Raw genomic sequence first — 13488 nt, forward strand, 5'->3', positions numbered from 1 at the left:
ACAGTGGTAGTCATCCCACTAGAGGCAGCGGCATGTAGAGGAGTATAAGAGTTCTTATCTTTACAGTCTATCTCTGCTCCACTAGACACCAACAACCTCACCACCTCCATATGGCCTGGAGGGAGATGTAGAGGAAGGGAGGGAGAGAGGGGAGAAAGAGAGCGCGGGGAAGATAACATTTTGTTAGCATACCATTTCATTCCTAGAAAACAATCTAATCATCAAATGAAAATGTATTGATACAACAGTTTTAACATTATAATCCCTCTATAGTGTATAGCTCTGAGTGGGGGTGTCTTACCCATGTAGGCAGCCCAGTGGATGGCTCGCCTGTCTTTCTTATCAAAGGCGTCGATGTTAGCTCCCCTGGAGAGAAGCAGCTTCACCATCTGACACACACACACACACACACCAAGTGAAGTCATACTAGCCTCATGAAAAGGCAACTAATACGTCTGTGAATGTGTCTGTGTTACCTCCAGGTGTCCGCTGAAGGCAGCATGGTGCAGGGCTGTGCGTCCACCCCGGTCCGACACATTGACGTTGCTAAGCAATGGGACGAGGGCCTCGGCAACGCGGATAGCCTTGTTGTTGGCAGCAACATGGAGAGGAGTCTGCCAGTTCTTATCCCGCGCGTTCACATCAGCACTGTGTTTTATCAACATACACACTGCATCCTGCGTGCGCACACACACACACACAAAGAAAGAGCGTTGACATAATCACTGTTTCAACAAGACTGATGCAGCATGATCTAGAGAAAGAGCATTGATGAAGGTGTGTGTGTGTGGTGTGAGTGACAGTATGTTACCTCGCTGCAGGAGGCAACAGCTCGGTGAAGAGGAGTTAACCACTTATTGTCTTTAGCATTTACTCTGGCTCCTAAAAAACACAGGGAGAGAAAAGGTTAAGGGTTAACTTTCCTCTGACAGAGAGTGGGTGGGGACCCACGAGCTACTAGGGGAAACCCCCATGATCCTTTGAGAGGCCCATGTGTGTAAGGGGTTAAAATAGACCATCACATCACCTGATACTGTTCCATCACAACACACACAGGGAAACAACCTCCACATCTCTCCATGAATGGGGGATGGCAATATTGGCTGCTGTGACCAAATTCTCATACTAAGTCTTCCAATTTAATAGGCTTTTTAGGTATCTTAGTTTTTTCAGGTATAACAGGCAGACGGGTACAACAAACAGGCAGACAGGTACAACAAACAGGCAGACAGGTACAACAAACAGGCAGACAGGTACAACAAACAGGCAGACGTGTATAACAAACAGGCAGACAGGTACAACAAACAGGCAGACGTGTATAACAAACAGGCAGACAGGTACAACAAACAGGCAGACAGGTACAACAAACAGGCAGACAGGTACAGTATAACAGGCAGACAGGTACAGNATAACAGGCAGACAGGTACAGTATAACAGGCAGACAGGTACAACATAACAGATACAACAGGCAGACAGGTACAGTATAACCGGCACAACATAACAGGTACAACATAACAGGCAGACAGGTACAGTATAACAGGCAGACAGGTACAGTATAACAGGCACAACATAACAGGTACAGTATAACAGGCAGACAGGTACAACATAACAGGCAGACAGGTACAGTATAACAGGCAGACAGGTACAGCATAACAGGTACAGTATAACAGGCAGACAGGTACAGCATAACAGGTACAGTATAACAGGCAGACAGGTACAGTATAACAGGCAGACAGGTACAGCATAACAGGTACAGTATAACAGGTACAGCATAACAGGTACAGTATAACAGGTAGACAGGTACAGCATAACAGGTACAGTATAACAGGTACAGCATAACAGGTACAGTATAACAAGCAGACAGGTGAGATGTGTACCTGAGAGGATGAGGAGTTCGATGATGTCAGCGTCTCCTAGATAGGCTGCAGCGTGGAGCGGGGTCCTTTTCTCACTGTCCTGGTAGAGACCAGAGCAGAGAGAAATGTCACACACACACCCTTTTATGTTCATTTTAGGAGGAGGTACAGTATGTAAAACACTCATTCAAACTAGCTTCAATGTTCCATACACACACACACACACACACACACACACACACACACACACACACACACACACACACACACACACACACACACACACACACACACACACACACACACACACCTTCTCACTAAGCTGCCAGTAGACAAGAGGGAGCACAACTATGTCCCACACAACAGCGCAGCCAGCCAAGTGTGACGGGTAAGCTTCCTGGATCACAACCAAGTGGATGACTTGACTTCCCCTCTCTACCCATTCCCCTCTCTCCCTATTTTCAGGAGTCTGGTAGACACTGCAGGGCAGCTGGGAGGGGGTCAACTACTACTGTACTTGGCAGGGATCTCACTAGAAGCCAGACTAATGACAGCATCACTCCTCCACTCCTCTTACCCAACATCTTTGGGCTGCTTTCCCAAACACAGATTAAGCCTAGTCCTGGACAAAAACATCTAGCTCAATGGAGAGTCTCCATTGACATTTCTTTATTATCCAGGACAAGGTTTAATTGGTAAACGGGAAACCGCCCAAAGATGTCACAATCAACTGTTTAAGAGAGCATCTTCATTTTCACCTGCAATTAACTCAGAAAGGAAAGGTTGACAAGTGTGTTAGATTGTTGTGGTCTCTCGAGCTGTGGCCAATCATTGGTCAGTGTGTGTAGTTTTAGCCAGTCTTCTGTCAGGCTACCAGGGAGCCAGGGAACAAGGTAAAAAAGGCAGGATGACAGGATGATGGAGGGATTTCTCTCCTCCCTCTGCTCTCCCTGGGGGGTGGCCTATCGACCAGTGGTCCTGTGTGTGTGTGTGTGTGTGTGTGTGTGTGTGTGTGTGTGTGTGTGTGTCTCGCTGGTGTCAGAGTGACCGATGGGTGACTACAAGAGTACCTCTGTCGCTCTCCCTCTTCATTTCTGTAATGAGGATGTTTAACCATCTGTCTGACCATACAAAGCAGGTCCTCTCTGTAGAACTAACTAACCACGCTAGTCAATCTGGATGGATGGAACAATCAATTCCAGCTCTTTCTCTCCTTCTCTTCCATGCCCTCCCCCTCTTCCTCATTCTCTGCATTTCTCCATTACTTGCCTGCTGCCCTCTTCTCTTTCTCTGCATCTCTATCTCTTGCCCATTCCTCTCTCTAACCCCCCCCCAGTCTAACTCCCTCCCTCTCTCTTTCTCTGCTTCCCTCCATCTCGTTCTCTCCATGCAGCAGAGGGCAATCAGGGGAGTAACGTAGGTCGTAAACAAAGTCACATGACGGAGAGGGAGGCCTGTAATAGGTCAGACTGAAAACTGCTGACTCAAACATCAGACCAAAATGTCTTTGATGACCCCAGCAATATAGAGACGGAGGGGGGGAGTAGATAGAGAGGGGGTGGGGAGAGAGAGAAAAGATGTCAGGGAGAGAGGGAGAGAAAGAGGGCGGGGGTGAGAGGGAGGGATGACGGGGGAGTGAGAAGGAAAGAGATAGGGCTGAACAGAAAGGGAGTTGAAAAGAAGGAACTAACCTGCCCTTACCTGATTGGCTGAAAGACTCTGGCCTCTCAACATTGATTTAGTAAGAGACCGAGAGTACAGACACGTTGGCTATTCCTCCCTCAATTGTCTAAGTCTGTCCTCTCTTCCTGTCCTTCAATGCACTGATCTGAAAGAATTGACCAGGAAAGCCAGCCTAATGCCGAGAACTGACCAGGAAAGCCAGCCTAATGATGAGAACTGACCAGGAAAACCAGCCTAATGGCCGAGAACTGACCAGGAAAGCCAGCCTAATGATGAGAACTGACCAGGAAAGCCAGCCTAAATGCCGAGAACTGACCAGGAAAGCCAGCCTAATATGAGAAACTGACCAGGAAAGCCAGCCTAATGCCGAGAACTGACCAGAAAGCAGCCTAATGATGAGAACTGACCAGGAAAGCCAGCTAATCGAGAAACTGACCAGGAAAGCCAGCCTAATGATGAGAACTGACCAGGAAGCCAGCCTAATCGAGAACTGACCAGAAAGCCAGCCTAATGATGAGAAACTGACCAGGAAAGCAGCCTAATGCAGAACTGACCAGAAAAGCCAGCCTAATGACGAGAACTGACCAGGAAAGCCAGCCCTATGATGAGCTTCCACCTGTCAAGTCTTTGACAATCATTGCAGATGAAGGTGAAGACAAGATGAGGAGAGGATGGATTGCAAGCAATTCAGAGCAAGAGATGCTTATGGACTGACCGACTGCTGTCTGTGTGTGTGTACAGTAATATTACCTGTACGTTGACATCCTCCTTCTTGAATAGAGGAGCGGACTTCATTAGGGTCCACACTGAGATGGCTTTCAGCAGAGAGGGCTGAATGGGAGGACACAGAGAACTATCAGTCACTGTGTGTGTATACAGTGGGAGAACAAGTATTTGATACACTGCCGATTTTGCAGGTTTTCCTACTTACAAAGCATGTAGAGTCTGTAATTTTTATCATAGGTACACTTCAACTATGAGAGACGGAATCTAAAACAAAAATCCAGAAAATCACATTGTATGATTTTTAAGTAATTAATTTGCATTTTATTGCATGACATAAGTATTTGATACATCAGAAAAGCAGAACTTAATATTTGGTACAGAAACCTTTGTTTGCAATTACAGAGATCATACGTTTCCTGTAGTTCTTGACTAGGTTTGCACACACTGCAGCAGGGATTTTGGCCCACTACTCCCTACAGATCTTCTCCAGATCCTTCAGGTTTCGGGGCTGTCGCTGGCAATACGGAGTTTCAGCTCCCTCCAAAGATTTCCTATTGGGTTCAGGTCTGGAGACTGCTAGGCCACTCCAGACCTTGAGATGCTTCTTACGGAGCCACTCCTTAGTTGCCATGGCTGTGTGCTTCGTGTCGTTGTCATCTGGAAGACCCAGCCACGACCCATCTTCAATGCTTCTACTGAGGAAGGAGGTTGTTGGCCAAGATCTCGCGATACATGGCCCCATCCATCCTCCCCTCAATACGTGCAGTCGTCCTGTCCCCTTTGCAGAAAAGCATCCCCCAAGAATGATGTTTCCACCTCCATGCTTCACGGTTGGGATGGTGTTCTTGGGTTGTACTCATACTTCTTCTTCCTCCAAACACGGCGAGTGGAGTTAGACCAAAAAGCTCTATTTTGTTCTCATCAGACCACATGACCTTCTCCATTCCTCCTCTGGATCATCCAGATGGTCATTGCAAACTTCAGACAGGCCTGGACATGCACTGGCTTAAGCAGGGGGACCTTGCGTGCGCTGCAAGATTTTAATCCATGACGGCGTAGTGTGTTACTAATGGTTTCTTTGAGATGTGGTCCCAGCTCTCTTCAGTCATTGACCAGGTCCTGCCGTGTAGTTCTGGGCTGATCCCTCACCTTCCTCATGATCATGATGCCCCACGAGGTGAAATCTTGCATGGAGCCCCAGACCGAGGGTGATTGACCGTCATCTTGAACTTCTTCCATTTTCTAATAATTGCGCCAACAGTTGTTTCCTTCTCACCAAGCTGCTTGCCTATTGTCCTGTAGCCCATCCCAGCCTTGTGCAGTCTACAATTTTATCCCTGATGTCCTTACACAGCTCTCTGGTCTTGGCCATTGTGGAGAGGTTGGAATCTGTTTGATTGAGTGTGTGGACAGTGTCTTTTATACAGGTAACGAGTTCAACAAGTGCAGTTAATACAGGTAATGAGTGGAGAACAGGAGGGCTTCTTAAAGAAAAACTAACAGGTCTGTGAGAGCCGGAATTCTTACTGGTTGGTAGGTGATCAATAACTTATGTCATGCAATAAAATGCAAATTAATTATTTAAAAAATCATACAATGTGATTTTCTGGATTTTTGTTTTAGATTCCGTCTCTCACAGTTGAAGTGTACCTATGATAAAAAATTACAGACCTCTACATGCTTTGTAAGTAGGAAACCTGCAAAATCGCAGTGTATCAAATACTTGTTCTCCCACTGTATGTGTTAAAAATAAATATATATTTTTGATTATTTAGTATTATAGCTACTATTATTATTGTTGTCGCTGTTGCTTTCATATATTTTGTAACACTTCACCTTGGCAACATTGACTTATTCATTCATGCCATTAAAGCAGATGAATTTGAGTGAGTGAGTGAGAGACAACAAGAGCAAACAATGGAAAGAATAGATAGTGAGAACACTGGAGAGAGAGATGGAAAGGTGTTAGATCATTTTCCTCTGAATGACTTGGCTAGACGACTAACAAGACAGAACCTGTTAACATCCTGCTGCTAACGTTACTACAGTTTGGTTACATGCTGACAATTATGACAGGGCTTTTTTATCTAAAAGGACCCATGAGCGCCAACATCTGAAGGTCATAGCAGCAAAAAGCTAAAAGTCTATATTTGAGATATTAAGGCATATAAACATTTTCAACCATTTCCCACAGTTACAGTGGGGCAAAAAGTATTTAGTCAGCCACCAATTGTGCAAGTTCTCCACTTAAAAAGATGAGAGGCCTGTAATTTCATCATAGGTACACTTCAACTATGACAAAATGAGAGAAAAAAAATCCAGAAAATCACATTGTAGGATTTTTATGAATTTATTTGCAAATTATGGTGGAAAATAAGTATTTGGTCAATAACAAAAGTTTATCTCAATACTTTGTTATATACCCTTTGTTGGCAATGACAGAGGTCAAACGTTTTCTGTAAGTCTTCACAGACTTACAAATACTCTTGGTATTCAGGCCAAAGAGTTCAACAGACTATATAATCTTATTTCTCATGGACAGAGTCCATTAGTTGCCTTTTGGCAAACTCCAAGCGGGTTGTCATGTGCCTTTTACTGAGGAGTGGCTTCCGTTTGGCCACTCTACCATAAAAAAGGCCAGATTGGTGGAGTGCTGCAGAGAAGGTTGTCCTTCTGGAAGGTTCGCCCATCTCCACAGAGAAACTCTAGAGCTCTGTCAGAGTGACCATTGGGTTCTTGGTCCACTCCCAGACCAAGGCCATTCTCCTCTGTTTGCTCAGTTCGGCTGGGTGGCCAGCTCTAGGAAAAGTCTTGGTGGTTCCAAACTTCTTCTATTTAAGAATGGAGGCCACTGTATTCTTGGGGACCTTCAATGCTGCAGACATTTTTTGGTACCCATCCCCAGAGCTGTGCTTCGACACAACCCTGTCTTGGAGCTCTACGGACAGTTCCTTCCACCTCATGGTTTTTGCTCTGAAATGCAGTCAACAGTGGGACCTTGTATAGAAAGGTGCGTTCCTTTCCAAATCATGTCCAACAATTGAATTTACCACAGGTGGACTCAAATCAAGTTGTAGAAACATCGCAAGGATGATCAATGGAAACAGGATGCACCTAAGCTCAATTGAGTCACATTGCAAAGGTTCTGAATACTTACAGTTTAAGTCGGAAGTTTACATACAGCTTAGCCAAATACATTTAAATACGTTTTTCACAATTCCTGACATTTAATCCTAGTAAAAATTCCCTGCTTTAGGTCAGTGAGGTTCACCACTTAATTTTAAGAATGTGAAATGTCAGAATAATAGCAGAGAGAATTATTTTTATCAGCTTTTATTTCTTTCATCCCATTCCCAGTGGGTCAGAAGTTTACATACACTCAATTAGTATTTGGTAGCATTGCCTTTAAATGGTTTAACTTGGGTCAAGCTTCCCACAATAAGTTGGGTGAATTTTGGCCCATTCCACCTGACAGAGCTGGTGTAACTGAGTCAGGTTTGTAGGCGTCCTTGCTCGCACACACTTCTGCCCACACATTTTCTATGGGATTGAGATCAGGGCTGTGTGATGCCCACTCCAATACCTTGACTTTGTTGTCCTTAAGCCATTTTGCCACAACTTCGGAAGTATGCTTGTGGTCATTTTCCATTTGGAAGACACATTTGCGACCAAGCTTTAACTTCCTGACCGTTGTCTTGAGATGTTGCTTCAATTTATCCAAATAATTTTCATTCATCATGCCATCTATTTTGTGAAGTGCACCAGTCCCTCCTGCAGCAAAGCACCCCCACAACATGATGCTGCCACCCCCGTGCTTCACGGTTGGGATGGTGTTCTTCGGCTTGCAAGCCTCCCCCTTTTTCCTCCAAACATAACGATGGTCATTATGGCCAAACAGTTCTATTTTTGTTTCATCAAACCAGAGGACATTTCTCCAAAAAGTACAATCTTTGTCCCCATGTGCAGTTGCAAACCGTAGTCTGGCTTTTTTATGGCGGTTTTGGAGCAGTGGCTTCTTCCTTGGTGAGCTGCCTTTCAGGTTATGTTGATATTGGACTCGTTTTACTGTGGATATAGATACCTTTGTACCCGTTTCCTCCAGCATCTTCACAAGGTTCTTTGCTGTTATTCTGGGATTGATTTGCACTTTTCACACCAAAAGTACGTTCATCTCTAGGAGACAGAACGCGTCTCCTTCCTGAGCGGTATGACGGCTGCGTGGTCCCATTGTGTTTATACTTGCGTACTATTGTTTGTACAGATGAACGTGGTACCTTCAAGTGTTTGGAAATTGCTGCCAAGGATGAACCAGACTTGTGGAGGTCAATTTTTTTTTCTGAGGTCTTGGCTGAGTTCTTTTGATTTTTCCATGATGTCAAGCAAAGAGGCAATGAGTTTGAAGGTCGGCCTTGAAATACATCCAGAGGTACACCTCCAATTGACTCAAATTATGTCAATTAGCCTATCAGAAGCTTCTAAAGCCATGACATTTTCTGAAATTTTCCAAACTGTTTAAAGGCACAGTCAACTTAGTGTATGTAAACTTCTGACCCACTGGAATTGTGATACAGTGAAATAATCTGTCTGTAAACAATTGTTGGAAAAATGACTTGTGTTATGCACAAAGTAGATGTCCTAACCGACTTGCCAAAACTAGTTTGTTAAGAAATTTGTGGAGTGCTTGAAAAACGAGTTATAATGACTCCAATCTAAGTGTATGTAAACTTCCGACTTCAACTGTATGTCAATAAGGTACTATTATTTATTTATTTTAAATTTCGCTTTGTCATCATGGGCTATTGTGTGAAGATCGATGAGGAATTTTTAAAATGTAATACATTTTAGAATAAGACTAACAACAAAATGTGGAAAAAGTCAAGGGATCTGAATACTTTCCAAATGCACTGTATCTTTAAGATATTTTCTAATTTCTCTCCCTCATGAGGTAAAATAAAATAAAAAGTTCACAGAAGTAACAAGTAAAGGTAGACCTACTAATTAGTTATAGTTTTGACTGATAATAAGTCATAAACAAACTTGATAAGTGAATAAAACTCGATATTTTGTAACAAATCAGTAACGGAATTACTGCAGTTGAAGGTGAACGGATGATCTCCGCATGTGTGGTTCCCACCGTGAAGCATGGAGGTGGTGGTGTGATGGTGCTTTGCTGGTGACACTATCAGGGATTTATTTAGAATTCAAGGCAAAAACCACAGCATTCTGCAGCGACACGCCATTCAATCTGATAGGCGCTTAGTGGGACTATAATTTGTTTTTCAACAGAACAATAACCCCAAAAACCCACCTCCAGGCTGTGTAAGGGCTATTTGACCAAGAAGGAGAGTGATGGAGTGGTGACCAAGAAGGAGTGGTGCATCAGATGACCTGACCTCCACAATCACCCAACCTCAACCCAATTGAGATGGTTTGTGATGAGTTGGACCGCAGAGTGAAGGAAAAGCAGCCAACAAGTGCTCAGCATATGTGGGAACTCCTTCAAGACTGTTGGAAAAGCATTCTCACGAAGCTGGTTGAGAGAATGCCAAGAGAGTGTGCAAAGCTATCATCAAGGCAAAGGGTGGCTACTTTGAAGAATCTCAAATATAAAATATATTTTGATTTGTTTAACACTTTTTTGGTTACTACATGATTCCATGTGTTATTTCATAGTTTTGATGTCTTCACTATTATTCTACAATGTAGAAAATAGTAAAAAATAAAGAAAAACCCTTAAATGAGTTGGTGTGTCTAAACTTTTGACTGGTATTCTATGTTCAAGCATGGTGGTGGCTGCATCATGTTATGGGTATGCTTATCATAGTGCAGGACTAGGGAGTTTTGTGGAATAAAAAGAAACGGAATAGAGCTAAACGCAGGCAAAATCCTAGAGAAAAACCTGGTTCAGCCTGCTTTCCAACAGACACTGGGAGACAAATTCACCTTTCAGCAGGACAATAAACTAAAACACAAAGCCAAATATACACTGGAGCTGCTTACAAAGATGACATTGAACGTTCCTGAGTGGCCTAGTTACAGTTTTGACTTAAAAATCGCCTTGAAAATCTATGGCAAGACTTGAAAATGGCTGTCTAGCAATGATCAACAACCAACTTGATAGCGCTTGAACAATTTTTTCAAGAATAATGTACAAATATTGTACAATCCAGGTCTTCAAAGCTCTTAGAGACTTACAGCTGTAAATTGCTGCCAAATGTTATTCTAACATTTATTGACTCAGGGATGTGAATACTTATGTAAATTAGATATTTCTGTATTTAATTTTCAATACATTTGCAAAATGTTCTAAAAACATGTTTTCACTTTTTCATTATGAGGCATTGTGAGATTTGTTTTATGTAATCCATTTTGAATTCAGGCTGTAACAACAAAATATGGAATACGCCAAGTGGTATGAACACTTTCTGAAGGCACTGTATCTTTTCGTTTTAATTCGGAGCAGAGTTTTTGGCAAACCTGGTCGCATAAACTGAGGGAGATTACCCTAATTTTGTTACCAAACTTTGCATCTGCACAGTTCTTCCAGTAAACGTTTTTGTTGAATTCTCTGTCTAAATTGTTCAAAGTAGTCCTTGTGCTTGGAGTTGTATGGTTTGTTAAACTTTGAAATCAATGTTTTTGGTTTGGAATACATTTTAAAGTGAACATTGAGTCAAAGCATCATTCCGTTACAGTGGAATTGCCCTACAGCAGCTTCATTCTGGGCTACAGTAGTGAGTTTGTGTGTATCAAACAGCATACTGGATCACAGTCCCCATGTTTTTCTATAAACCCCCTCAATCCATTCTGATCCTAAAACCAACTCTGCCAGTCAGCACCCCCCCCCCCCCCCCCCCCCTAAACCCCCCCTCTCTTCTCAGGTGTCTGGCATAGCAGGAGTACAGGCGGGGGGAGGGGTCAGTCAGTGTATACGGGAAGGGGGTCACTTTTATGACACTGGCAGCTGCAAAGCCCAAAAGAATTCACTCACAAACACACACGTGCCTGACACGCACTCTCTGAAAGGTCCCCCCTCCACACACACATTAGCCGTATCACTCTGTTTGCCACCTGTGTGTCTGCAACAGAAAGCCAGCCAGGCTGTGAGGGGTTAAAACACAACCTGGCCACCTGGTCTGTCAGACACCAGCTGGTCTGAGAAAAGGAGTGTAAAAGAGTAAAAGAGGAATGAAGGCTTCTGTCTGAGGAGTCCTTATTGAGAGAGAAAGGGTGAATGAATCTCCTCCATCCATCCATCTCTCACTCCCTCCTTTTGCGGGTGTGGGAGAGCATGGTGATGCCTGATACTGACTGTGATTAGCACACAGACGTGCCACACACAAGGCAGGTACCACCAATGTTTAACATGGGGTTATTTAATTCAAAGCATAGCTATTATTTTCTCGCCTCTAAATAACAATATAACAGTGAGGCATGTTTGTATTTGCCTGTACAGGCCATTATTATTATGACACTGACTAACTACAAGACAAGAACCAACAACACTCCTATTCTTCTCTTTTTAGGCAATTCTCTAACTTCCCATCTAAAGCTATATGGGCTAGTCAATGGAGTCCCCATTTAAAGAGCTTTTTAGTCCAGGACTAAGCTTCAACCTGTCCGAGTGGCAGGTTCTAACCTCTTATCTAAAACGCCATACCGGATCTACAGCCACATTGGTTGGGTCTCTTTTAACAAATGTAGTTCATTATGCAAAGGACAATGCAAAATGTTAGGCCTATGTCAAAACTACAAATGTAAATCTGCTACTGGCAGCCAGTATCTTCCTTATCACTACCAGTTAGGATGTTTGAAACATTATTACACTAGCCATAACCAAACAAGCTAAAGGCTTGGTACATACTTCACTATTAGCAACATTCCACCTTATATTGTGTGTGCTGTGCAGTATACGCATCTGTATTGTTTTGCCGGTGCTATTTAAATTGTGCATGACAGATTCCCTCTCGAGGACAATAAATGATTCTATTCAAAACACTCACAAGCTAAGTGCATCTCTAACCCTGGCAAAAACGCTAACCCACAGCCAACCAAAACAGCGGAGGTGGTCCCTCAGTCTCACCTTGTCTTCCTGAGCTCTGCGACATACGGCATGATGGGACTTGCGGTCCGGAGAGGGTTTGGGGTGAAGGAGGGGAGAGGGGTGAGGAGGAGAGGGACGAGGAGGAGAGGAATGTTCCTCCTCCTCATCCTCCAGCACCACGATACACACACGGCTCGCACGCTCCGACCGCATCGTTAACACACACATACAACGTACCCCCTTAAATCAGACACATACATTGTACCGCTCACATACACACACGGCTCTGTAGTTCCAACTGTCCTCGTTCTCTTAAAAACACACTGTACCCCCTCTCCACACACCAGTAACAGTGCAGCTCCTGGGGTATAATATAATCCAAGCTGAAAGCAGCTCTGTCCTCTCGATGTCCTTCACTCTTACCGAGCTACAGCAGTCTGGCAGTCAGGCAGCTCCCTCGCCCTCACACACACACGCGCTCTCTCTCTCTCTCTCTCTCTCTCTCTCGACACACAGTGGCTAGGGATTCCTCAGTATAATGGCAGCAGCAGCAGCGGCATGCGGCAGACTGATCTGACTGGCTAACACACAGGAAGCTACATATCCTCACTACCGCCTGTGCTGCTGTAGCCAAACACACACGCTCACATACACACACAGAGGCCCTATGATTAGTGCGGACAATGCTGTGAGCCGGAGCTGTGTGTATTTGTTGCTCTATTCAGAAAGCTGCTGAAACCAGCGCTTTCATATAGAGAGAGAGAGAGAGAGAGATGAGAGAGAGAAGGGGGCGAGAGAGAGAGAAGGGGGAGGGGGTGAGAGAGAGAAAAAGAGGGGATGGGGTATGGTGAAAGGGGGAGGGGAGAGGGAGAGCGAGGGGAACAGCTAGCAGTAGGTAGGTAGCTCAGCAGCACAGCAGTCAGTCAGCTATCCTCCTGTTCTCAGTCCAGACAGACAAGCACTGGCAAAAAGGTCACATCCTGGATCTGGTGCAGCAGTACTGGTCTACACTGTAGTCTGTATTGTTCTATAGTGGTCTGTACTATATAAGTCTGCACTGTTTTATAGTGGTCTGCACTGGTCCTTAATGGTGTCTATGGTGGACACCTAAATGGGGTCTATGTAACTGGTCTGTAATTATTATTATTTATGTCTGCACTGGTCTGGTCCATAGTTTCT

General features: G+C 44.1%; 1 protein-coding gene across 1 annotated transcript in view; it reads right to left on the bottom strand.

Moving 5' to 3' along the window:
• Positions 1–12627, bottom strand: part of LOC111955545 (serine/threonine-protein phosphatase 6 regulatory ankyrin repeat subunit A) — a 13239-nt gene extending 612 nt beyond the window's left edge. The window contains exons 1-7 of the mRNA XM_023975754.2: positions 12349–12627; positions 4290–4370; positions 1878–1956; positions 812–882; positions 477–677; positions 302–389; positions 3–115 (exon numbers count right to left, since the gene is read on the bottom strand). Coding sequence (XP_023831522.1) covers positions 3–115; positions 302–389; positions 477–677; positions 812–882; positions 1878–1956; positions 4290–4370; positions 12349–12537 — 822 coding nt within the window. The 5' untranslated portion in view covers positions 12538–12627. The remainder of the gene's footprint in view (positions 1–2; positions 116–301; positions 390–476; positions 678–811; positions 883–1877; positions 1957–4289; positions 4371–12348) is intronic.
• Positions 12628–13488: the final 861 nt, after the last annotated feature.

This window comes from Salvelinus sp. IW2-2015, linkage group LG31, assembly GCF_002910315.2.
Source record: "Salvelinus sp. IW2-2015 linkage group LG31, ASM291031v2, whole genome shotgun sequence".
In the NCBI taxonomy this organism is placed as follows: Eukaryota; Metazoa; Chordata; class Actinopteri; order Salmoniformes; family Salmonidae; genus Salvelinus; species Salvelinus sp. IW2-2015.